This window comes from Theropithecus gelada, chromosome X, assembly GCF_003255815.1.
Source record: "Theropithecus gelada isolate Dixy chromosome X, Tgel_1.0, whole genome shotgun sequence".
Lineage (NCBI taxonomy): Eukaryota > Metazoa > Chordata > Mammalia > Primates > Cercopithecidae > Theropithecus > Theropithecus gelada.
Genome location: NC_037689.1, coordinates 108,125,622 through 108,152,800, shown reverse-complemented (window position 1 = coordinate 108,152,800; position 27,179 = coordinate 108,125,622). Strand labels below are relative to the sequence as shown.

Here is a 27,179-nt window from a genome sequence, read left to right as displayed (position 1 = left end):
ATGGCAAAATCCTAAGATATAGTACACCAAAGAAGAAACAAGATACATTATTTCTGGAGAACAATTTGTCAATATCTATGAAAACTTTAAAATGCCCACTCAGTTTGACTCAGTAATTTTACTTCTAGGAATTTGTACTAACAGCAATACTTGCCCACATGCACAAAAATATATGCATAAAGATGTTCGCTGCAGCATTATTTATAATTACAAAAAAATTTGGAATTTAAAAAAGCAAACTAAATGACCACCATCAGCAGGATGATCAAAAAACACTCTGGAAGATGTATTACTCCACCAAGTTTTTGTTTTTGTTTTTTTTTTAAAGGAGGTACAACCATTTCTAGGTAAAATAGAGCAAGTCTATATTGTATAAGGCATGATTAGTTTTTTAGAAGAAAAGGAATAAGTTTGTATGTGTATTTTTGGGTGTATATAAAATGGATCTAAGATAGCACCCAGTTACTATTCCCCAAACTGGAGAAGGAAACAGGATTGGGGAAGAGAGACTGGGATAGGAAAGGCAAGATCTTGAGTTTGGGTTCTATATACTTGTATATATATATTTTATAACAAATGAATGTATTCATTTATTAATCATGTAGCTAAATTCTTTTAAAGGATGAAAAAAGTTAAAAGATAAGTACACCAAACAGTTAACAGCAATTCTCTCTGGGGAGTAGGAGGTGGGAACTTTTATGTTATATTCTTTATATCTCTACATTACAGGAATCCTCAACCAAGAGGATGCATTAAATTATTAATGATGATTAGTGTTAATTTGTTCTAGTTTTTAAGAATTCCCTCCTTTGGAGAATATTAGCATGTTAAGAAAATAATGTGTAAAGGGGGCATCCATAGACCCCGAAATCCCTTGTTCTCTTTGTATTTTTCCCTTGAGACCCTACTCCCACTCCACACCTCACCTCCAGTAAGGACAGATGCCCACAGTCCTGCCAGGCACATGCTATTCCATCTAATTTTCACCATCTGATGTGGAAAGGGGCAGGGGGGGCATAATAAAGGTGGCGGGGAGGCCACCGGTCCTTCCCTTTTTTTTTTGAGACAGAGTCTCGCTCTGTTGTTCAGACTAGAGTGCCGTGGTGTGATCTCGGCTTACTGCACCCTCCGCCTCCTGAGTTCAAGAGATTCTCCTGCCTCAGCCTCCCGAGTAGCTGGGACTACAGACACAGGCCACTGTGCTTGGCTAATTTTTTTTTTTTTTTTTTTTTGTATTTTTAGTAGACACGGAGTTTTGCCATGTTGACCAGACTTGTCTCGAACTCCTGGCCTCAAGTGATCTGCCTGCCTCTGCCTCTCAAAGTGCTGCGATTACAGGCGTGAGCCACTGTGAGTCCAAACCCTATCAGGGCTACTACTGACTTCCTCCTTAGTGCTCAGAGCCCTTGAGAGAGCAGGGGAACAGAGTTGTGGTTATAAGGTGCCTTCCCCTAGCCAGCTCCCTGTCAAATACTTTGAGCCCATGAAAGATGCTATCTGTTCTGGTGGCACAGTCACTTGTGCAAGCGTATTTCCTGGTTTGAAAACTATAACAGCCCAGACCTGCCTGCCTCTTTCAGGAAAATCCACAGAACTTTACCAAGTGGTAATTTTGAGTCTGTATACCATTAGATACTCTACAAGAGCTCACTTAGCTGTTTCTTTTAACCAAGATGAAAATGAAACCTCCTCACTCTCCTCCTCCTACATCTAACTGACTCAAGGAGCTGCTGCCTATCATCTTATGAAACCACAAAGTACCATTTTTGAATACTTGTTGCTGGTATCAAAAGTCATTTCTGAAAAGGCAGGGAAGGAAGCTCTGGTGTTTGGTCTGCCTAAGAATAATAATAACAGCTCACATAATAGTGTTCCTAGGGGATATGTCATAACTAAGTCTGTTACATTTTCTTGAGCTTTCATGATAAGGAGGAGGGTGAAGAGAATGATGGTCATAATGAATACTTACTGACTCTTATGGCCTGAATTGTGTCTCTCCCCAAATTCATACATTGAATTCCTCACCCTCAGTACCTCAGAATGTGACTATATTTGGAGATAGTAAAGGTAATTAAGGTAATTAAGGTAAAATGAGGTCATATGGGTGGGTCCTAATCCAATATGACCAGTGTCCTCATAAGAAGAGATTACAGGCTGGGGCACAGTGGCTCACGCCTGTAATCCCAGCACTCTGGGAGGCTGAGGCGTGTGGATCACCTGAGGTCAGAAGTTCAAGACCAGGCTGGCCAATATGGTGAAACCCTGTCTCTACTAAAAATACAAAAATTAGCCAGGCGTGGTGGCAGGTGCTTGTAATCTCAGCTACTCGGGAGGCTGAGGCAGGAGAATTGCTTGAATCTGAGAGGTGGAGGTTGCTGTGAGCTGAGATCGTGCCATTGCACTCCAGCCTGGGCAACACAGCAAGACTCCAACTAAAAAGAAAAAAAAGAAGAAGAAGAAGAAGAGATTACAACACAGACGGACACAGAGAAAAAAACCCTACAAAGACATTGGGAGAAGATAGCCATTGACTGGTGGAAAAGAGAGACCCTCAGAAGAAACCAACCCTGCCAGCACCTTGAGTTTAGAATTCTAGCCTCCAGAACTGTGAGGAAATAAATTTCTGTTTTTTAAGCCACCCAGTCTGTGATATTTGTCATAGCAGCCCTAACAAACCAATACACGGACCAACAATATGCTATGACCAAGGTCTTGTTCTAAGCACTTTACAACTATTAACTTCTTTTATCTTCATAACACCCTTATGTGGTAGCTCCTATGGTTATTCCCCAATTTGAACATGAGAAAACTGAGGCACAGAGGAATTTTTCATGATAGTAAAATATTGGAAATGACCAAAAACCCATCCCAAGGAGACTGGAGAAATACACTGTGGTATATTCACATGATGAAATGTGATGCCACAGTGAAATTGTAACTACAGTTATACTCAGTGGCAGGAATGAACCATACTAATTAATGATGAGTAAAACAAGCAAGTCCCAGAAAACTATCTAAAACATAATACTCTTTTAATGAGGGCCAGAAAAACAACCAAGTAATATCTTATTTAGGAATATATATCTACATGTATATATCTATATATCCATATCTATATCAATATGAATATAAATATCTTTGTGCATATGAGAGAGATAAAACTCCAAAAGAGCAAAAGAATAATAACCAAAATTCAGGCCAGCAATTCCTTCAGGGTGGAGAGGGAGATAGAGAGCAGAATTGGGGGAGCAGCGCACAGGTAGACTGAGTTCTCATCAATGTGGCTAATTCTTAAGTTGGGCTCACAGTTGTCATATTATCCATAAAAAAGTAAATGTACAAATAAATAAAATTAAAGCAGGCTATACATGGACGAATGGTGCAGCATGAAATGAGTCAAGGATTAGAAATATGATTATTCCAATTATGTGTATCCAAGGTCCATTTTAAAAGAAAAAGGGATAGGGTTTCAGTGAAATACTTTGCCTACGGTCTCGGGTTTATTAAGTGTCTCAGCCAGCATTTGAACCCAGGGAACCTGGCTCCAGAACCCATCATCTTAACCATTATTATCTGTTCCATACTTCAGGCTGCTCCCTGATGAAAAAGAAATAGAGTCTACTATGAAAACGGAAGGCCTTACGCTACCTAGCTACCATAATATAGGTACTACCTAGCCATCAAAGTGGACCCAGGGAACTCCGAATTCACAAAATGAAAATTTATTTACCAGTTCTTCAAACTGAGACAAAGATTGAATTTCATATGGAAGAAAGGCGTTTTGAGTATACAAGATGGTGTTTCAGGACTTCGAAGTCTAGCCCTGAACACATTATTTGACATTTTACTCAATAAGGGAAAGTTAGTATTTGTACAGATCTCTCCACAGAACTCAGAGGAAAGTCTAATTAAACAGAGAGATGGTTCAAAAGCCTACCGAGGAACCAGGGCAGCTGCAAGTCAAAAGAAAATTGGCTTGTATGTGGAGGCCAAACTGTGCCTGCACACTGACTTGCCCAGGCCTAACATTCCTGCTTAGGTAGTGGAACAAGGGGCTCAACGAGACCCCTTTCCACCAATGACAGGACCAACACATCATTTCCCTCTACCCTGGGTTACAGATTCCACCCAGAAAACTTAGGCCATGTAGAGCAGTAGGTATGAGAGGAAAGGTGCTAAACTCACAGCCCTTCATCTGCCCAGGTAGTCTATGTTACCCTCCACCCATATTGTAATGCCTTTAAAAGACTTGAGCATCAGATGGCGTGATTGATATAAAAGCCAACCCTCCACTAGCACTAGAGCAAAGGCAAGCAGGAAAGCATCTGGATTTGGCTTTCAGGCCAGTCAAAACAGCTCAAGGGCACTCAGCCTAACCCCTCACCCCACCATCTGCCAAGAAGGGAATCTGGTTAATCTACTCCCTGGGGGTCATTGCTTAAAGGCAGCCAGTGGGCCTGGCAGTCATTTGTGAGGCAGGCTTCCCTGGCCTGTTACGTCCAACATCTCCCCCTAACAATCCCCATGACCTCTGCTTTAAGTTGGAGCCAGGTTCATAAATACCTAAATCAAGGGAAAGCAAAAGTCCCATATCCCCTGGAGGCCACCAGAGATGGATGGGATTTGACCATCTCCTGACCTGAGTACACTCTGGTCACTTCTTTTGACTTCTTTCTTGTCTTCCCTTCTGTTTAACTCTCCAATTCTCTATGTCTTCTCAGGCTCCAAGCCTGCTCCCAGATTTTCCATCAGCACTGAAGGATGGTCAACTTAAACCTGCAGCAGTTCCTGGCTAACCTAACACACAGAGAATGTATAGAATCTTTATTTTCATCACAGAGTTTTAGAGAAAGAAATTTCTTTGGACCAACTGGGATGGGGCCCAGCAACCTGTATTTAAATATATTTCACTAAAAAACAATGTGGATACAGAGGTATTCAACCCATACCTGGAGAAATACTCCAGTAGGGCAGGCCTCAAAATTCTAAGGCGTAGGTGTGAAAACTCAGAATATTTCCATATAGAAATGACAGATAACTCCCAGGAGAATGTATTTTTTTATGATGTGACTGGTGTTCAAAACAACAAAGGAGATAATAATAATAGAAATAATAAGTAATAATTATTAGTACATGGCACTTCTCTGCCAGGCATTGTCCTAAATACTTGGTATGTAGTAGCTAATTCTTACAACAACTCTCTACGATAGGTTCTACCATCCACCTTTTACACCTAAGAAAATTGAGACACAAAGAGATTAAGTAACTGACCCAAGGTAACTTACAGAGCCAGGATGAAAATGGGCAGTCTGACTCCAGAGTCCATGTTCTTAATCACCGACTTATACTATCTACATGTGCCCTGAGGCCCTTTATGGTAGAGAGGAGACCCTTGACTTTGAAACTTGATATACAAATGACCCAAATACATGATGGTTTGACCTCCTGCTATTGAGATATTCTTTCTCCTCCACACCTGTGAGCATGGATCTGGAATATTCTAATTAAATTGCCATGGGAACTGATCAGCACTGGAATCTGCCTCCATGACCTCCCAGATACACATTATTTATTGAGCATCTACTATGTGCCAACTATTATAAACAAGATACAAATGGCCTCTGCCTTTATGTACCTTACAGTATTACAACCACATCATTCCAAATGCTAATTTCTAGGGCTTAAAAGGGTTCTGAAATGAAAATATGGTTTAAATCAGTGTTCCAAGGACTTAAGGCCACCACTGCCAATGTTCTGTTAGCTACATGAGAAGCTACATGGGCTTCCTGACATTTCATAGAACTTAGCACAATACTAGATACATGGTAGGTATTTATCAACTTATTTAGAGATATTTCAGGAGAGCACTGACAACCAATGAATAGAATTAGAATGTCCTCCTGGTTGCTCCTGAAAGTAAGGACATAGCCATAAAAGGGTTGGAAAACAAGACCCAGATGTTCATTTCTGAGCACATAAAAGGCTAGTTCTTAAACAAATCTACCACTGAAAATATCCAAAAGTCCTGGATAAAATATTTAAAAAATTTTTTTTCAATCTATGAACTGTCAAATATACAAGGAATTTTCTAGCCAGAAAAAAAGTGAAAGTGGGAACCCAGAGACATAAGTGGGATATTGCATCCAATTTTCACCCGAAGTAGATTTGCTAAGCCAGCTGAACTTGAGCTTTGATTTTTCATAGCTTCACAGGGCATAAGGGATAGGGGACAAAGGTCAAGATAGCCCAAAGAGTCTGAAAGGAGATAACTCTCATAAAGCTGGGACCCCAAAAAAAGCTACACTTCAGTGTAAAGGTATACTAGAAATACAAATTACTCCTGCCCCCTAGGACAGTAAGGAAAATCTACTGTCAAATCTTCACATTAGGTTGGAGTAACAGCGAAAGGAACTAGGTTATCTCCAATAAAAACTTGGAACTGCAAGCCAGCCATCATGTGTATTTCGGGAGGCTGAGGCAGGAGAATGGCGTGAACCCAGGAGGCGGAGCTTGCAGTAAGCTGAGATCCGGCCACTGCACTCCAGCCTGGGTGACAGAATGAGACTCCGTCTCAAAAAAAAAAAAAAAAAAAGAAAAGTGAATGTACACTACTTGGGTAATCAAAAAACCTGAGGTCAAGAATTTCATTTAGCATGATTCCAGAATGGCAGCTGTCAGGTGCCTAGCAAGAACGAAGACAGATCCTTTCTAGAGGAAACCAGGAGTCGAAAACTTCCCATAAGGAAAATAAGCAACCTACAGTAAAGCAACAACAATAATATTTAAAACAAAGAAAACTTAAATACACAAGGAAACAAGCTAGGAATCCTGAAAACAGAAATTCAAAGACTGCAGATAATAAAACTACTTACAGACTGTTTTGTATGTTTGAAAAAAATTAAAAATATAATAATTGAAATAAAAACTCAATGGATAGAATTAACTAAAGAGATAAATAATAAAATGGAATATACAGCTGAGGAAATTAGCCGAAGTGTAATACAGTAAGACGAATTAGAAAATATCAAAGAAAGATTAAGAGATAAGAAGACACAGTAAGATGGACAAACATATCTCTAAAATGTGGTCCCAGAAGAAGAGAATGGAACAGAGGCAGAGTTTGAAGTTATAACAGCTGAGAATGTTCTGAAACCTGATGAATGATATATACCCACACACAAGAAGCCCAAAGACTCCCAAACAGAATACGAAAGAACACATCAATACTGAAACATATAACAAAATTGCAGAACACCAAACAACAACAAAAAAAACCCTCAAAAGTGACCTGAAAAGATTACTTTCAAAGGAGTAAAAAGGCTGACCACTGACTTTTCAAAGCAACAACAGAGGATAAAATGCAGTAACATTTTATCTGTATTATGAATGAACCTGCCCTGAAATGTGGCATCCAAGTGACACACAGTAGTCACATCTGTGCCGAGAACTAGGCTCTTTTGTGTGTATGCTGAAATTTTGAGGGAGCAGAAGCTCAAGCCCTACCCAAACCCCTTCATTAACAGAGTCCTTGGGGGCTGGGGAGGGCGACCCTATGCAAGGCCTGCAACCTCCAGATAAAAGCAATCTTTTGAAGAGGCATTCTCCCTTTGGTCACCAGAGTATTCTTCAAATTAGTTACGGGTCTTAGATTCTAAAGAAAAATAAGTACTTTTATTGCTTAGGGGTTATCTGAATTTTTGCATCCATACCAGTCCGAACTTTTCAGACCATAATGGGTTTTTAGGAACATACGTTTAGTGGACCAATGGGTAATCTGTGCATGCAGGGCCCATCTCATGCATACCTGGCTGCTTGTATAAGGACTATGAGTGCACCTAGCATGCTCTATCATACGCAGGGTCCCTGGTCCTCTTTCAAAGGCAGCTTGCTGATACAAGACCCATATTTGTGCTGTGGTTATTTTAGTTCTTGGAAGGAGGTGATGAGAATCCTGTCTCTCCTCTGATCAGAGGAGGTGGAGCTCCCCCAATTTTGGCTGGAGTGTGGGGACCCTAGCTCTTCCTCTACCCTGGACTACTTGCTGTTCCTTTCCCCTTCCTACACTGTGGGGAGGAGTTAGTGAAATTAAAACATGTCTGTATATCTCAGCTAAGGGCCTGCTCAGTTAAAGAAAAACGAATCTTCCCTCACTTCCATCTTTGGAAGCAGGAGTTGAGTTGTGGTTGTTTTGTTTTGCTTTGTTTGAGATGGAGTTTTGCTCTTGTTGCCCAGGCTGGAGTGCAATGGTGCAATTTCCGCTCACCGCAACCTCCGCCTCCCCAGTTCAAGAGATTCTCCTGCCTCAGCCTCCTGGGTAGCTGGGATTACAGGAATGCACCATCATGCCCGGCTAATTTTTGTATTTTTAGTACAGACGGGGTTTCTCTATGTTGGTCAGGCTGGTCTCGAACTCCCGACCTCAGGTGATCTGCCCACCTCAGTCTCTCAAAGTGCTGGAGCCACCGCACCTGGCTAGGAGTTGAGCCTTTAACCACACTAAAATACCTTGCCAGGACGAGACTCCGGATGGTACGTCCTCAGGACAGCTCTCACCATGCATCTGCCAACAGCACCCCCTGGACCCTGCTAGATATGGAGAGCTGCCATTCCCTTGCTCAAGACTGGAAACAGAAGGCACCTTTGGCCCAAATTACAGTTGACCTCTGGCCTAGTTTGGAGACCAAGACACAGTTATGTACAGTGCATGTGGCATAAGACACAAATGGGAGTTGCTCAATTCTTTCAGTACCACCTAGATGACTTACAAATTGACCTTCTCTTCAGTCAGTCATATATTGAACACCCACTCCATGAAGAACCTTATGTTCTTCCCACCAACACACACACACACACACACACACACACAGAGAGAGAGAGAGAGAGAGAGAGAGAGAGAGAGAGAGAGAGGGAGGAGTGGCCCAGCCAGGAAATAAACCTAGAAAATAGGTTTATTTTCTAGAAAATCCCTGAGCCCATCCTCAACAACTACACTAGGGTGAGATTTGCTGGTTGCGAAGTCCCATCCACATGTAAGGAATTCTTATTAGAAAAGGTTGAAAAGATAGGAAACACATGTAAAATCTAAACTATAAATTATAAGGGCTAAAAGACAGGACAGAAGCAGTGTCCCAGGAGATTGCTAAAGCGCTCTTCATGGATTCCTATGTTTCCATTGTTTGTGCTCCACTGTGGGCCTTGAGAAAATAGAAGTGGAGAGCAGGCATTGATGTCCCCTTAGAAAAGAATCCTGAAAGGCAGTAGGCTATGGATAAGTCTCTTTCCCAGCCAAAGCAAAGTTCAGACTCTCCAGATCACTGCTAAAGCCAACAGTCTGTAACTGTCCCAGAGCAGGAGCTGCTGTGAGTCAAGAGTTGGGTGTTCCTCCTGCTTTGAGACTTACTGTCTTCTGTGGCAGGGAGAGATGTGCTCTGGATCAGCAGGAGAGGGGAGGCAGGATTCCCTTGTCCTTCTGTCAGCCCTATCTGTCCCCAGAGGGCAGCTATAGGACGACTCCTAGAGGGCAACCTGTGAGCCAGGCCAGCAGCAGAGAGGAACCAGGCAGCTTCTGGAAGATTCATTCTCATCTTGTCCTTTCCATCCACCAACCAAATAGCCATTTCTAAGTTACTGCCATCTTAGAAAAACACACTCATGGTCTAGATGAGCATGTTCAGCTTCACTGGAAGCCCCTCGCCCTGCCATTTGAGCCAACATAATTTACAATTCCCGGAAATGCGTGAGAAGCAGTGTATGCGCTTCTGCTGCCAAGCCTGGCCAGTTTTGCAGATTTTCATTTAGCAGGTGTCTGTCACTAAATCAGTAGCAGCTGCTAATTGCTTTTCCTCTCTCAAACCCTCAGACAGAATGAAACATCTGGTGTTCTCTCACTTCAGGTTAAAATCAGATACCTTATCACATCTCCTTTGGGTTCCATTTTTATTAAAAAGCTTTCAGCTGATGCCTGGAACTGGCAGCAGAGAGCAAGGCCATTCCTGAGCAAGGGGAACGTTTCTAACACGATGGAGCCCGCCTCATGCCTCCAGACTCTATGCACAGAAACAGAGTCACTCAGACCATTCCCCACAATGTGGGGCTTTAGGCCCATGAGCCCAGGGAACCTGAGACTTCATCTCCTGAGCCAGGACTCTGCAGGCCCCCAGCCCTTGAATTGCAGTGCCCCTTCTTGCCCAGAATACTTTCTAGTATTTGCAACCCCCACCCGAGCCAGTTCTCCTCTCTCCTCCAGGGGAATTGCAGGGGGAACAAACTACATACAGTGGAAGAAAATTACCAGGACACCATCATCTCCAGCTCCACTTCCCAATTTATACTAGTGCTGTCTTTTCAGCCACTTTGGAAGTTTTTTTGTTTGTTTCGCTTTTGTCGTTATTCCTCCCCGCAACAATCATTTCGCTGGGCTCCAAATCTGCCTCTTGATTCTAAGTCAAAGCTATACTCAAAAGCACCTTAAGAGCAACTCAAATATTTTCTACTATTATTAATAAATAATCTTAGCTAACCTTTATTGAGCACTTACTACTTTGTATCAGACATTGTGGTAAGTACTTTACATGCATCACCTTATTAAAGATTCAGGAATTGTTACCACCGTCCTCATTTTACAATGTAAAACAGGCTCTGAGACAGGCTATTGACGCTGTAGAAGGAAGACTGGAACAGTGATTTGGCTAGATTAAAAGCCTGTGCTCTGCTGACTAGGTGTCTTTGATGATATTAAGGAATTATTGCTAGTTATTATAGGTATGATAATGGTATTGTAATTTTTTTTTTTTTACTGTGTCCTTACATTTTAGAGTTGCAAAATGAAATATTTACAGTTAAAATTACATGAGATTTTCTTCCAAATAATCCAGGGATAGGTGTTTGTGTTGGGGGTGGAGTGGATTTGCGGTGGAGTGAGGTGTATTGTTAAAAAAAAAAAAAAAAAAAAAAAAGATGGGCTATGTGGTGACAATCATTGAAACTAGGTGACAGATGCATTAGGGAACATTTTTTCTACTTTTGTGTATATTTTCAATTTTCTACAATATAAAATTATACACATACACTCCTGTTCTTATCCACTACATCATAGGACCTCCTAGCTTACACAGTTTTCCCACCCCAAACTTCTTTCCTGTGTTAGCTCCTCTGGCCTGATCCTACCACCAAAGCTTCCTCAACCGGCACCCATGCAGTGCTGGGACCCAGAATGATCACTCTTCCCTTGGACTTTCTAAAGAAACCCTCAGTTTGCCCTAAAGTCTCAGTGCACTCCACTCAAGGTCCTAGGTGTGTGGGACCTAAGGGGAGGTTGGCAGGCCACCTGTTGAGGTAAGAGATGGGCCTCAGAGGGAGCTCTGCCTACCCCCCAATTCTTTTAATGCAATGGAAAACTGCATTCATCTTGCCAGTTGGCACCCAACAAAGGATTATTTCACTGAATCCTCTTAATAACCATGATGTACCTCTCTCCCTCCCTCCCTGCTTCCCTCTTTCTCTCCAGCCTGCCTGCCTGCCTGCCTGCCTGCCTGCCTGCCTTCCATTTCTTATTACAGGGTCTCACTCTGTCACCCACACTGGAGTGTATAGCATGATCCTGGCTCATGGTAACCTTGAACTGTTAGGCTCAAATGATCCTCCTGTCTCAGCCTCCCAAGTAGGTGAGACTACAGACACATACCACCATGCCTGGCTAATTAAAAAAAAATTTTTTTTGGTAGAGACCAGTCTCACTATGTTGGCCAGTCTGGTCTCAAACTCCTGGGCTCAACTGACCCTCCCACATCAGCCTTATGACTAGCTGGGACTACAGGCACATGCCACCATGCCTGGCTAATTATTTTATTTTATTTTTTGTACAGACAGGATCTCACTTTGGTCTTAACACTTCGGCTCAAGTGATCCTTCCTCCTGAGCCTCCCAAAGTGTTGCAGTTACAGGCATGAACCACCAGGCCCAGCCAGTGATGGAGGTAATATTTCTGTTTTACAGATGAGGGTCTGAGCAAAGTTCAGTTGCTTAAATAACCCTGAAGTCTCTTGCTCAGAGTGTCCATTAACCAAAGGCATCTCATTCAGTAGTTATGCAACAGGGGAGGTGGAAAGAGCACTGATGTGGAAGTCAGAAGACCTGAGTGCTGATCCAAGATCTGCCACTCACTGGCTATGTGGCCTTAGGCTAGTCAATTCCCCTGGGCCTTATCATCTCAACACTATATTGCTCATTTTGCTTTCTCTCAACTTTGCTTTCCAGCCCTTTTCAACTTTCACACACACACACTAATCCCCAGAAGATCTTGTTACAAAGCACACTCAGTTTCAAAGCTTTCTACAAAGCTATGGCAATCAAGACAGTGTGGTGCTGGCATATGGATAGACATATAGAGAAATGAGACAGAACTGAGGGTCTAAAAATAAACCTTCACATTTATTTTTCATTGATTTTTAAAAAGGATACCAAGATATTTCAATGGGGATGGATAGAAGAGTCTTTTCAACAAATGGTGCTGGGACAACTGGATATCCACATGAAAAAAAAATGAATTTGGACCCCCTCCTCACACTACACGTAAAGATTTACTCAAAATGGATCATAGACCTAAATGTAAGAGCCAACACTATGCAACTCTTAGAAGAAAACAGTCATACATCTTCATGATCTTGGACTAGGCAACAGTTCCTTAGATATGATACCAAAAGCACAAGCAGCCAAATCAAAAATAGAGAAATGAGACTTTATCAAAATTAAAATATTTTGTGCCTCAAAGGATACAATCAAGCAAATGCAATGATAACCCACAGAATGGAAGAAAAATACTTCAAATTATATATCAGATAAGGGTCTAATATCCAGAAAGAACACTTATAACTGAACGATGAAAACAACCCAATTAAAACTTGGGAAAGGATTTGAAAAGATACTTCTCCAAAAAGACATATAATGGCTAATAAGTACATGAAAAAGTGTTCAACATCATTAGTTATCAGAGAAATACCATTCAAAAATCCGAAATCTGAAATGTTCCTGAATACAAAACTTTTTGAGTACTGAAGTGATGCTCAAAAGAATGCTCATTCAAGCACTTCAGATTTTCAGACTAGGGATGCTCAACTGGTAAGTATAAAGTGCAGCATTCCAACATCTGAAACACTTCTAGTTGTAAGCATTTTGGATAACAGATACTCAACCTCTACCACATCATACTCTTTAGAATGGCTATAATAAAAAAGACACAATAACAAGTGGTAGTGAGGATGCTGAGAACCTGGAATGCTCATTAATTGCTCATGGACATATAAAATGGTATAGCCACTTTGGAAAATAGTCTGGCAGTTACTCTAAAGGTTAAACACTGAGTTATCATTTGACCCAGCAATTCTACTTCTAGGTACATACTCCAAAGCAGACATTCAAACAGATAGCTTTATACAAATGTTCATAGAAGCATATTCACAATAGCCAAAAGGTAGAACCAACCCAAATGCACACTAACTGACGAATGGCTAAACAAAATGTGATATATAATACACACGAATATTATTCAGCCAGAAAAAGGAATGAAGTACTGATACATGCAACAACATGGATGAACCCTGAAAACACTGTGCTGAGTGAAAGAAGCCAGTCACAAAATGCCATATTGTATGGTTACATTTACATGAAATGTCCAGAATAGGCAAATCCATAGAGACAGAAAGTAGATTAGTGGTTTCCTGGGTCTGGAACAAGGAGAGAAGGAATAGGGATGATGCTAATGTTTAAGCAGTTTCCTTTTGGGGTGATGCAAGTGTTCTAAAATTAGACTGTGGTGCTAGTTGAACAACTCTGTGAATATATTAAAAACCACTGAATTGTATATTTTAAAAGGATAAACTTTTCATTTGTAAATGATATCTCAATTAAACCCCCTTCCCAAAAAGTTGTGACTGAAGTCAGAGAACAAGGCAAGTGCTCATTTACGTAATGCTTTTAACTTTCCAAAGCTCTTTGTTATCTTTCCACTGTTATCTTTTGTTATCTCTGTTATTTTTTCTTTATAACTTATCTGAAAGGTAGAGAGGGCAAATTTTACAAATCCCATTTGAAAAATGGGGAAACTGATGTTTAATATGGTGAAATTAAATCCTTCAAAGCCCCAAGTTCCAGCCAGTGGCAGGGCAGAACTAGAACAAAGTGTACAGCAGAGCTGCCCTGGTTGCACACATTGGAATTGCCTGGAGTGCTTTTAAAAAATGAGTATGTGCAGAAAGATAAGTACCACATGTTCTCACTTATATGCCAGAGCTAACAAAGTTAATGTCGTAGAAGGGGAGAGTAGAATGGTGGTTACTAGAGGCTGGGGAGGGTGGAGATAGGGAGGTTGGTTAACAGATACAAAACTATAGCTAGATCGAAGGAATAAGGTATAATGTCCTACAGCCATGTAGGGTGGCTACAGTTAACAATAATGTATTGTATATTTTCCAATAGCTAGGAGAGGATTTGAATATTCCCAACACAAAGAAATGATAAATGCTTCAGGTGACAGATATGCTAACAAGATTGATTTGATCTTCGCACACTATCTGTATCTAAATATCACAATGTACCTCCAAAATATGTGCAATTATTAGGTGCCAAAAATAAAATAATGTATAATTTTAAAATATGTGTGTTTTGAAAGTGGCTCTGGGGATACTAATTGTGCAGCCAGCGTTGAGAACCACTGATCCACAGACTAAGGAGTGAAAGCACTCACTAGATGAGGCTTCTATTGCACAAAGAAACACTGCTTGAAGTAGTGGCTCAAGGTGGAGAGACAAGACACTGGGGAAGACTGCCAGAGGCTGTTCCTTCTAATGTGATTTTTAGGAAGACAGGGCCAAGGCAAACAAGGGCCAAGGCAAACTAGTAAGCTCTGGAGGCAAACAGGCTGCTGCCTGGCACTCACTGCTGCCACTCCCTAAATGGGCTGAAGGGCTTGGGCCTACTGACAAACCTAAAAGGCCTGGACATTTTATTTGAAAACCCATAAAGGAGTGGGCCCAATTCACCTGTCAGGAGGGAGAAAAGCAGATTGGCCAGTTCCCTAATCAAACAGGCTGTCAATGAAACAAATGTGAAAAACAAAGGCAGTGTTAGTCAATGTGGATAGGAAAGCCTGCCTGGGAATTTTAATCTCACTCAGCAAGGCTAATGCAGAAACAAAGCCCCCTTCACATTACCAGCACTGAAAAGCTCAGGGAGCTGGGGCCAAAGCTCTCAAGACTAACATCAACAAGGGCATGTACCTCCTCAGTGTTTAGGATAATATTAGTAATAGTAGTAAAAACAACAGCATCTGACACTTATTGGTCACTTCCTATGTGCCAGGCACTGGGCTAAGTGCTTACCACACATCATCTCCGTTCAACCAAGCACCATTGCACAGATAAGAAAATGAGGTCAGCAAGGTTAGGTATCTTACTCAAGGTCACACAGCTACAGGTAGAAGAGCCAGTCATAAAACCACAGACCAGCTGGTTCCAGGATTGGTACTTCTGACCACTACACTATAAACTCTTAACATCTATGCAGAGACAAAGAGACTTCCAGAATATGTAACAAACAATGTTAACAGTTGTTACTGTTCAATGATTTGTTTTATTCTATTTTTCCTTCCCCTCCCCTCCCTTCCTTCCTTTCTTTAAGAAATGGCGTCTCCTTATGTTGCCCAGGCTTGTTTCAAACTCCTGTGCTTAAGTCCTCCTACCTTGCCCTCCCAAAGTGCTGGGATTACAGGTGGGAGCCACTGCACCTGGCCTCTATTTTTTTCTGTTTTGAACATATATTACTTCTGTAAAGAAATGATACATAAGTGTATAAAGACAAAGGCACAAAGCCTCCTCCTTTTTTTCGATGTCCAGAAAAATAATCACCTTTGCATTAGTGATGATTATTTTTAAATTTATACTTTTCTATATTTCACAAATTTTCAACAGTAAATATGTCTCTTGTTGTAATCAAGAAAATGGCATTATTTTAGGTGGTTGAAAAAAATAATTCTCCTGGAACAAAATATTATCTATCACCCCTCTGTCTTTGCACCCAAGATCCCAGGACATATGTGAGAGGGATCCCCAGAATTTCCCTAAGCAACATAGAAGTTCCAGTTGGCTGATGAATTCATTTATTCTATCTGTAGATACCTACCATGTGCTAAGTACCAGGCTATGTGGGGGTCAGCGACAAAACAAAAAACACTTGTCCTCAGCTCCAATGGGGCTTTCTACAAGTCAATTCACAATGAATCAAATGTTGCCATTTTTGAACTTTGAAGTATTTATTATCGATCTCCATCCATGCTCTACAATCCACTGCTTGGCTTATTAGACTTTGACGTCATTACAGATTTTACCTCATAAAGTGAGGGGGTACTTTGGCAAAGGTTGGAAAGGACACCAGCCACATGTGTGTGTACTGAAATGATGTGTACTCGAACATTTGGAATTTGGTGTCCAGGCATAATCCACTTGCACATGCACTCTGTGGAAACTATGGTCTTCAGAACTCGGGAAGAATGAGAATGGCAAAGCAGAAAAGAGTCCTGGATTTGAAGTAAACAAATGGGAATTCTAAGTCTGTACTTCAGCTTACCATTATCTAACAGTGGACCCTGGAACAAACCTCTCTGTGTCTATTTTTTGTGTAACATGAGGGGTTTGAAGTAGTTCAGTGGTCCTCAATATTTTTATCCTATTAAACTGCTCACTTGAAAGAAAAAAGATATTGTCCTTACCCACAGAGAATAGGCGGAATATATGAATATATAGTCCAACCAAACTATGGATGAAATGAGTTATGTCCATGCCTGAAGAGATTACTGATTATCTAGTGTTTAAGTTAAACAAAGAAATATACTGGGCCAGGCGTGGTGGCTCACGCCTATAATCACAGCACTTTGGGAGGCCAAGGCAGGTGGATCATTTGAGGTCAGGAGTTCAAGACCAGCTTGGCCAACATGGTAAGACCCCACCTCTGATTAAAATACAAAAATTAGCCGGGCATGGTGGCACATGCCTGTGATCCCAGCTACTTGGGAGGCTGAGGCAGGAGAATTGCTTGAACCTGACAGGCAAAGGTTGCAGTGAGCCGAGATCACACCACTGCACTCCAGCCTGGGTGGCAGAATGAGACATCAAAAAAAAAAAAAAAAAAGAGAGAAAGAAATACACTGGAGTAGTATTTATAGTAGAATTCCAAGTGGGTAAGAAGCTGGAACCCAAATAAACCAACAATCCCAGAAATACGAAAATCTTTATCTGCATGTACAAGCAAAGGATAAGTGTAAAAAGATATTTTTAACACAATTTACCCTTGAGGCAACAGGACTGAAAGCTGGTAAAATGATTAGCTTTTTCTTTATAGTCCTCTAAGTTACTTTTCAATGACCATGTATTATTTTTTTTTTCCTAGAACTTATCTGAAATAATTCATTATATTTCACATATCTCATTTTTTAAAAAATCTTTTTCCTTTTATGGATACATAATATTTTAGAGATGTATGGGGTACATCTGAGTATTTATTGCATGCATACAATGTGCAATTATCAAGTCAGGGTATTTGGGGTATCTATCCCCTTGAGTATTTGTCATTTCTATGTGTTAGAAACATTTCAAGTCCTCTCTTCTAGCTACTTTGAAACGAGTTGATGGGTGCTGACGAGTTGATGGGTGCAGCACACCAACATGGCACAAGTATGCATATGTAACAAACCTGCACGTTATGCACATGTACCCTAGAACTTAAAGTATAATAATAATAAAAAAGAGGAAAGACTGAAAAGACATAAATCAGTATTTAGATAAGGAAGAAATACAATTTTAATAAAAATAAATGCAAAATTAAAAAAAGAAATATACCATATATTATTGTTACTATAGTCATGGACATCTACTATTTTTGTAACAAAAAAATCCTAAAAGTAAAATTGAGCCCCCAAATTGCTAATAGATACTGTATAAAATTTACCAAAAGGCAGTCATATAGCTGAATACTTAAAAATCAATCTCAATAACTAGGAAAGAAGAAGACCAAACCTTCCTTTGGTACGACGACCTTTGGTATCAGAAAGACCAAAGTTTCCATGCTAGTTCTGGCACTTCCTGTGTGCCCCTCCGTACAGGTTACTTAAACTTTCTAAGGCTCAGTCTGTAAAATGGACATGCTAATACACACTTCACAGGGTTCTGGTGAGGATCAAAGACTAATAATGGCTAACGGTGCAATGCTATTTGCTTTACACACATTAACTAACTTAATCCTCACAACAGCTTTATGAAATAGGCACTATTATCACCCCCATTTTATAGATGAGAGAACTGAGGCCCACAGAGGATAAATAACTTGCCCAAGTTTGTTCTCCTTGTGTTTTCTCTGTCTCCCACCCCTGCCCCCCCAAACACACACACACACGCACACACACACACACACCACACACAAGAGAGTGGCCCAGCCAGAACATGAACCTAGAGAATCTGATTCCTGAGCCAATCCCCTTAACAACTACACTAGAGTGAGATATGTGTAAAAGAGCTATTCTGATTCCAAAGTCCCATCCACATATAAGAAATTATTATTTGTGGAGGTTGAAAAGATAGGAAATGTACACAAAATCTAAATACTGTAAGGGTTAAGAGACATGACAGAAACAGTGTCTTCTCGTGATTTACAGATAAGTGGTAATGTCTCTGTGTACAACTGGAATCCGTGACTCCCACCCTGCTCTTCAGAATCTCAATACTTGGTTGACTATTTTCTGCCTCCACGTCCATGTGTTCCCTTAGCTTGAACAGCCTCCATCCTATGCAATTTGCATGCACATTCTAACCATCCTTCAAGGCTTGGCTCAGGCTTGCTTTCTTCATGAAGCCTTTCCAGACCACTTACTCCAGGAGGCTGTGTATTAAGGTACAAAGTACACAGGTTTAGCTTTAGCACTTACAAATGATGTAACTCTGAGCAAGTCGTTTAATCTGATCTAAACCTGTTTCCTCATATGTAAAATGGGGTTCTTACGAGAACTGAATAATATATATGTAAATTACCTGGAAAATAGTATGGGCTCAGTAAATGCTAATATTAATCTTTTTTCCATTTCTTGAAGCATAGAGCAACTGCAATTTAGCAGTCAAGCCTGAATGCCTCGTACTTTTTGTGTTTTTATTTGTGACAGGGTCTTGCTCTATCACCCAGACTGAAGTGCAGTGTTGTGGGCCATAGCTCACCGCTACCTCCACCTCCTGGGCTCAAGCCATCTTCCCACCTCAGCCTTGAGTCTCAAGTAGGTCGGATTATAAACATGTGCCACCACGCCCAGCTAATTTTTTATTTTTTGTAGAGACAGGGTCTTATATGTTGCTCAGGCTGTTCTCAAACGCCTGGGCTCAAGCAATCATCCTGCCTTGACCTCCCAAAATGTTGGGATTACAGGTATGAGCCACCATGCCCAACCGTGATTTTTCCTTTTTCATGTTCTCAACTTTAATACTGCCATAACTTTTCAGGCATTTATACCTTATCTTTCTAACTAAACTGCAAGTTCTTGGAGGACCAGGAATGTACACTGGTTGTTTTTGTATCTTCTGCAACACATGGCACAATACTTAACACAGGAAAGTGCTCAATAAAAATCTGTGGATTGACTGGTGTGATCTAGGCTGGATTCATCAAGGATTTAAGACCCTCAAAGCTTAGTCTTAAAATAAAGCTAGTAAGTTGACATATCCTAGGATAGTCCCTAGAATTTGGTTTGGACCAGGAATCCCAAACTCATCTCAATACCCCCCACATCCTCAGACACAATGCATTCATCTGATCAGAAACACACTGGCCTTTGCAGAAGGTTGAGGCACTATTTTACCTCACTCAATTCTTTAGAAAATTAATACCCCTTTTGAAACCAAGCTTTGTACACTTTAAGAACCCTCAGGATAATAAAGGGATATTCTGTCCTCAGTTCAGGTCCAAAATCCAAACTATCACTTTTCAAAATAGCCCAATTTGCCAGTCACAGAAATAACTTTTCTAGGTCAACTAGCACATTTGGATATGCCAATTAGCAAAGAGTGAGATTTTCAAGCTTATTTGCATCGGTGACAACAAAGTTTTTCCAGCAGCACACATGGGTACAAGGTGTGTCAGTGGAAAAGCTGCATCCCAAGAACATCGATACAATATTTGTGAATGGAGGATAGACACCCAGTAATGACAGAATCATTACTATCTTCTTCCACTCAGTCTGAAGATTAGGAATATTCAAAAGAACCATCCTATCCAACAGAGCAAAAAGAACTGGGCAAAAGGAGAGTGGTAGTAAAGAGGGTAAAAAGGAACTAACTAACATAATAGATCAACTAGGATATATAATAATGGGCAAGTTTGATAATAAGATAATAATGTGCTTAAGGCTTTAGGCCCTGAAGAAGAAAGGAGCTTGATGAAAAGAATAATTATCATGCTTCTTCTAGTAGAAGACAGATGGGTACAAACACAAATGCAGGCCAGGCTAGCGTTTTTGGTCTGGGAAGAGGGCTGATATAGTATCTTAACTTTCTTTTCTGTATCCAGTCTCCCTTGCTAAGAACATTCTGCATTCAGAAGAAACTCTCATGGGGGTTACAGGGCGAAAAGCAGAGCACTGAGGTTGCAGCATGGGCCCAGTGTCTCATTTCAGGGCCAGATCACTAGCTTTGCACGTGAGTACCGTAACTGAAAATCTAATCTGTTCCGTAGACACCCTACTTAGCTTCCACCTCTTGGCTTTAATTTCCTGAAAGTGGTTTATCCTGGATTGGATGAGATTCTTTTTTTTTTTTTTTTTTTTTTTGAGTCAGAGTCTCGCTCTGTTGCCCAGGCTGGAGTGCAGTGGCGTGATCTCGGCTCACTGCAAGCTCTGCGTCCCAGGTCACACCATTCTCCTGCCTCAGCCTCCCGAGTAGCTGGGACTACAGGGGCCCGCCACCATGCCCACCTAATTTTTTGTATTTTTAGTAGAGACGGGGTTTCACCATGCTAGCCAGGATGGTCTTGTACTTCTGACCTCGTGATCCGCCCACCTCAGCCTCCCAAAGTGCTGAGATTACAGGCGTGAGCCACCGCGCCTGGTTGGATGATATTCTTTGCAAAGTCATGGGTATAGATAAGGAACCCAGCATCACCATTAGGACAAATGGCCAGTGGCTATAACAAGGAACTCACAAACTAGACAGCACATCTATTCCCTAAGCTATGAACTATTTATAGCCTAGGCAGGAAGACATTAACATGGGATCCATAGGTGGGCTTACAGAGGGGAGAGGGGCTAGGAGAGGAAGTGGTAGTCTGTGTCCCTCCTGAAATTGTCTGCAAAATTGTGTGTAAGTGCATTTATCTAGGAAGAGGCTCTATCACCAGCACACAAACTCTCCCTGAATTTCATTCATGGAATAGAAAAATAACTCTGAAGTCTCAGTCAAGAGATATGGGTTCTGGGAGCACCCACCTTGACTACTTAAACCAGTCATTTATCCTCCTAAATTCACCCTCTGGAAGATAAGATTACATCAGACAAGCTTTGAGCTCCCTGCTAATCTAATAATCAATAGGTTCATGATGTACTTCCCCTCCTTCCCTCCAAGAAACAAAAGGGCGTATCACTGGAAATCACCCTTTAATATAATTCACCTGAATCCAGAAAGAGGCCCCCCCCCCCCTTTTTTTCCAGAATCCTAGGTGTAAAGAGCACTTACTTGTAATATGGGTCACTGGAATACACAGTCCTTCTTTTAGGGTTCAGCTTTGAAGATGGAGAACGCAGAGAAACTGAAGCCTAGGCATTCTCTAGCTGATTTGCAAATCCCGGTGCCAGTAAGTCACAGGGCAGAGCTGAGCACTAGAAATTCACTGAGGACCCCACATCCTTTAGCTGACTGTGGCAACTACTTTGAACGCCCTCTCACTCTGTCTTTGTGTATGTGAGTATATGTATATCTATGGTACCGGTACACACAATGATCAGTTCATTTTATTTTTCTTGCTTCCTCATTACTGCTAATGAGCAACAAAATAAAATAATTAAAAAGATAAAGGGCCAAGAAGGAAGGGCAAAAGTCAAAAGCTGTCTTCCTGCCTAATTGGATCATCAGGTTTAAGAAAGAGTTGCCAATCTTCATGTGTCTCATGTGAAGTCAATCTGAGCTCAACTAAGGGGCTGCAAGGCAAAACTCCCTAAAGCCAGAGTAGTCCAAGAGAGGTCCCAATCATCTAAAAGAACCAGACCTAACCCAATTGCAAATACATAGGCAAATGGAGATATCCCCAGCTTTTCTAAGTTCTTTTCTTTAGAAAAAGAGCACAAAGATTGACCAGATTGACTGGAATCACTAGTTAAGAGAAAGGTTACTTGAACATTTTTGGTAAGTTAGTTGACTACAGCCTCACATTTATTTGGAAAGTATTAGCTGTTAATGTAACAGATATACCAGCACATCTGCTATGACATGGGGGAAAAGGAGGGAGGAAGGAAAGCAGGGTTGGGGGAAGAAACAGTGGTTTCTATGTAGGGTAGTATGGGTGCTATGAGCTGAATTGTGTCCCCCCAAAATTTGTACGTTGGAGCCCTAACTCTTAGTACTTCAGAATGTGACTGTACAGTATTTGCAGATAGGGCCTTCAAAGAGGTGATGAGGTTCAAAGGAGGCCATCAGAGTGGGCTCTGTGCAACCAGATGTGTGTCCTTAGAAGAGGAAATTTGGCTAAACAAGAGACACTAGGGATGTGTGTGTAGAGAAAGGACCATGAGAAGAGGCAGCATGAAGGTGGCCATCTGCAAGCCAGAGAGGCCTCAGAAGAAACTAACCTTGCTGGCACTTTGATCTTGGGAATAGTAACAGTACCTTGCCTCATAAGTTTATTGCAATGATTAAATAAATTAAGCCATGTAAAGCACTTAGAACAGTAGCACATAGCAAGCACTCAAGAATCAGCAGCTGATAGTGCTGCTACTGTTACTTTTTATTTTTTTAAAGATGGGGTCTCACTCTGTTGCCTAGGCTGGAGTACAGTGACATGATCATAAATCACTACAGCCTTGAACTCCTAGGTTCAAGCGATCCTCCCACCTCAGGAGGGAGGGAGGAAGTCTCAAGCAGCCTGGACTACAGGCTTGCACCACCATGTCCAGTTAATTTCTATTTACTGATTTATTTATTTATTTGGAGGCGGAGTCTCGCTCTGTCGCCACGCTGGAGCGCGATCTCGGCTCACTGCAATCTCCACCTCCTGGGTTCAAGCGATTCTCCTGCCTCCACCTCCCAAGTAGTTGAGATTATAGGTGCACGCTGCCACGCCCAGCTAATTTTTGTATTTTTAGTACACACGGGGTTTCACCATGCTGCCCTCGATCTCCTGACCTCGTGATCTGCCTGCCTCAGCCTCCCAAAGTGCTGGGATTACAGGCATGAGCCACCAGGCTCAGCCGATTCTTTTTTTTTTTTTTTTTTTTTAAGAGATGAGTTCTCACTGTGTTGCTCAGGTTGGTCTCAAACTCCTGGCCTCAAGTGATCCTCCCACCTCAGCCTCCTGAGTAGCTGGGACCACAGGTGTGAGCCACTGCACCCAGCAACTACTACTGTTATTGATAAAGGGACTAAGGCTACTTCAGCAGACCTAGGGAGATATGTACTTTTGTGTAACAATACTGACTGAAAACTTCACCAGCAGCTTTCTAACTGATTTCAGTACGTAATGGAGCATTTTGGGGCCCTCATTCTCATGCTTCTACAGTGAGAATCAAAATTTCTGTTTACATTCAATGGCTTTGCAAGAAGGTTATTTGGTTTTCACTGGGGGAAAGGTCCTACTAGAAAGAGAGCTGAAGGTGGCCTGTCTAGAGGAACTATATCTATCCACCTCAGCAGGTGCTGTTTGGCCAGAATTGTGGGCTGGAAACACTCCAATTCAGGATCATTAACTCTATTAGCCTAGGGGGAGATTTTCTGATGCACCTTCCTTTTCTGGGATCTGACAGAGCTGCTGAAATTTGAGAAAGCAGCTCTCTATCTGCCTGACCTCTTAGTCTCCTGAGAAAACAGGTACAAGGGGGAGCAGAAAGATAGTAAGATAGCATTGGATCTATTTTTCTGCCCTAGCAGGTTACCTCCACAGGCAGGAAGTAACTTCTGCTCCAACCCTGTTCCACTTCCCTGAGGCAGGAAGGACTTAAGCTGTGGTATGGGAAATTCGCTGTTTTTTGTTAACTGTTAAGTTTTTCAATTTGGTTTATTTTTACCATTCTTTGAAATTATCCCCTCTACCTCTGAGACCAAGGCAGGAGTTCTGATTCTACAGTTCACCAGGTGAAGTCAGGCAAGTCACAGACCATGGGAGATGTAGAAGGCAGGGCAACAGTGCCTCTGTCAGTGGCCTGTGCCTACTGATCCCAGCTCACAGGGGAATGTTGAACCAAGTGCACCCTATTAAGACAGAGGCTGTGCCCCCTGCACTCCCCAACACAGACGGTACCCTCCATCAAAAGCTCAAATGCTTTATCTGTAAGATGCTTTGGGGTCCTTGGCAGAAAAGATCTAGTCCATATAAGCTACCTTGGGAGTCCTGCTAAAATGTAAATTCTGATGCAGGTGTCTGCAGGTGGCCCCTGAAATTCTGCATGTCTAACAAGCAACACCCATGTGATGCTGATCCTAGGACCATACTTTGAGTTACACACTTGGAGTAACTGTGAGTTATGAACACCCGGGACAGTGATTCTTCAAGAGTGGTCTAAGGACCCCCTGCATCGGCATCACTTGGGGACTTGTTACAAACATTCAGTCCCTGCCATTACTTGCAGACTCTCTCAATCAGACCTTCTGGGGATGGGGCCTGACAAGCCTCATGTTTGACAAGCCCTTCAGTTGACTGCTATGAATGTTACATTTCAGAATCATTGCATGAAATCAGGGGTTCTCAACTCCCACTCCATGCTAGAATCACCTGGGGAACTTTTTAAAACACAATGCTCAGGCTTCATCACAGATCATGAACTCATCCTCTCCAAGGGCGGGGCAGGGCATCAGTGTTTGTTTTTAATTTTATTTCTAACTGACGAATAATTGTGGGTACTTATAAAGTACATACAGTATGATGTTTTGATATATGTGTGCATTGTGAAATGATTAAATCAAGCTAATTAGGTGAGCCTGGAACATTAATTAGGGTTCAAAATTGCTGCTTTAGATGAATGCTTTCTCTGTTAACTTCTACTGATATATGACATGCATCTTGAAAATTGTAACTATCATAAAGGTATACATGAATATTTGTGGGGAGGAGATGACAGGAATATTTGTGGAGAGGGAGCAAAGCATAGCTGTGGTTTTAGGATCAAGAGGCTTAGGCTCCAATCCTAACTGCCACTTGGAATTTTACTCCCTGAGAAAAATTTTCTTCCTCTGTAAAACAAGAGGCCATAATTCTTGCCCTGTCTACCTCAAACACTGTTATGCGAAAAGCCTTGTACACTGTAAAATGCTATCCAAAACTGAGGATTATCAATTAAAGATTTAAACTATGATCTTAATGTTTAAGGCAAATTTAAGTCAGAAAGCAGTAGTCATAATTTTACAAGTGATTTCTTTTTCTGAGCTTCTCAATGTGACCTGCTAATCCCTCCACAGTCCCACATTTGGGATTCTGAGGACACAGCTCTGCCAGCCCAGCATTGTAGCTCCTGCTTCTTTCTGGGCTGGTTTATCACCCAGCCTGCTGCTGCGACCATGGGATTCTCCCTGCTAGCCACTAGGGGCTGTTCGGTCCAGACTGGCCCACGGGTTTGGGTGAATGGGGAAGGAATCTAATTCTTGCCCTAGGAAGTCCTTGGAGAACTAGACAGGCTATGAGGCTCCCCCAGCAAATTACTCAAGGCCAGTGTGGCTGAATCTTAGGACACCTGAAAGCTCCTTTCTTTCCATTAAACCTCTCAAAGAGTTTGTATAGGTTTCTTTGGTCTGCCCTGGTTATTTTACTTTTTTATTTTTTTTGAGACCAAATCTCACTCGGTCGCCCAGGCTGGAGTGCAGTGGCACAGTGTTGACTCACTGCAACCTCTGCCTCCCGGGTTCAAGTGATTCTTCTGCCTTAGCCTCCCGAGTAGCTGGGATTGCAGGCAAACACCACCATGCCTGGCTAATTTTTGTATTTTTAGTAGAGATGGGGCTTCACCATGTTGGCCAGACTGGTCTCAAACTCCTGACCCCAAGTGATCCGCCCATCTCGGCCACCCAAAGTGCTGGGATTACAGGCGTGAGCCACCGCGCCCAGCCAGCTATATGTATATTTTTAAAATCACATGGGCATATGGACAAGTACTGCTTTGGATGTTGCTGGTACATTTCCAGAAGGGGCTACTTACCAGCCGAGTGTTTACCACAGGAAAGAGCAATGCCAGAAGAGCTCCATTCAACATGTGCATCTGTAGCCTAGTGGGAGAGAAAGATAAAGTTCAGGTCATACTCAGTCCCTGATACAAAGGGAGAAAAAAGACATGTCACGTTAAGCCACGCCATATGGAAGAGAACTATGTATACAAGTTGCTCTCTGTGGAAAATGGCACTAGAGTTTGCACAAAATAAATTAAAAGTGGCATATTTTGTATTAACTGAAATGTTCTGAAGAGCACCATCACTGGCTCAGAATCCCCTGAACACCTCCTGAACATGCTTTGGTTACAACAATTTATTACATAATGAGCTCTGTGCTCCCTAAACATTCAGTCAGTCCCAATCAACAGCGTCAACTGCTACAGCTTGGGCGGCATTAGAAAAGGGGAACTACGGGAGGTAAGTGTTCTGTTATTACAGTAGAAACCTATTTATTATAACATGGCTGCTTATTTACACTGTCATGTATAATCCTTTTCCCCAAACAGAGACCTAGACAGAAAAATATTGCTACAACCCAGGAAGCCAACTGCAGTGTTTTGCAAACTATATATCCCCACTTTCTTAGAAATGCCCTCAGGAGCAAAAGTGAGCAGCCTTCCAGGCTTTCATTTACATATTGGGCTCTGTGACTTAAAAGCAAAACAAAAAAAGAAAAAATAAGAAGAAAACCACTGGTCTCCAGCACTGGTTAATGATACTGTTTCCCAATCCCAATGCCAGACTTGTTAAAGTACA

General features: G+C 41.7%; 1 protein-coding gene across 5 annotated transcripts in view; it reads right to left on the bottom strand.

The window, feature by feature from the left end:
* Positions 1–27,179, bottom strand: part of TMEM164 (transmembrane protein 164) — a 184,737-nt gene that overhangs the window by 49,933 nt on the left and 107,625 nt on the right. For all 5 annotated transcript variants that reach the window (XM_025373155.1, XM_025373157.1, XM_025373154.1 and 2 more), the window contains one exon: positions 26,414–26,480. In XM_025373155.1, the coding sequence (XP_025228940.1) occupies positions 26,414–26,480 (67 nt within the window). The remainder of the gene's footprint in view (positions 1–26,413; positions 26,481–27,179) is intronic.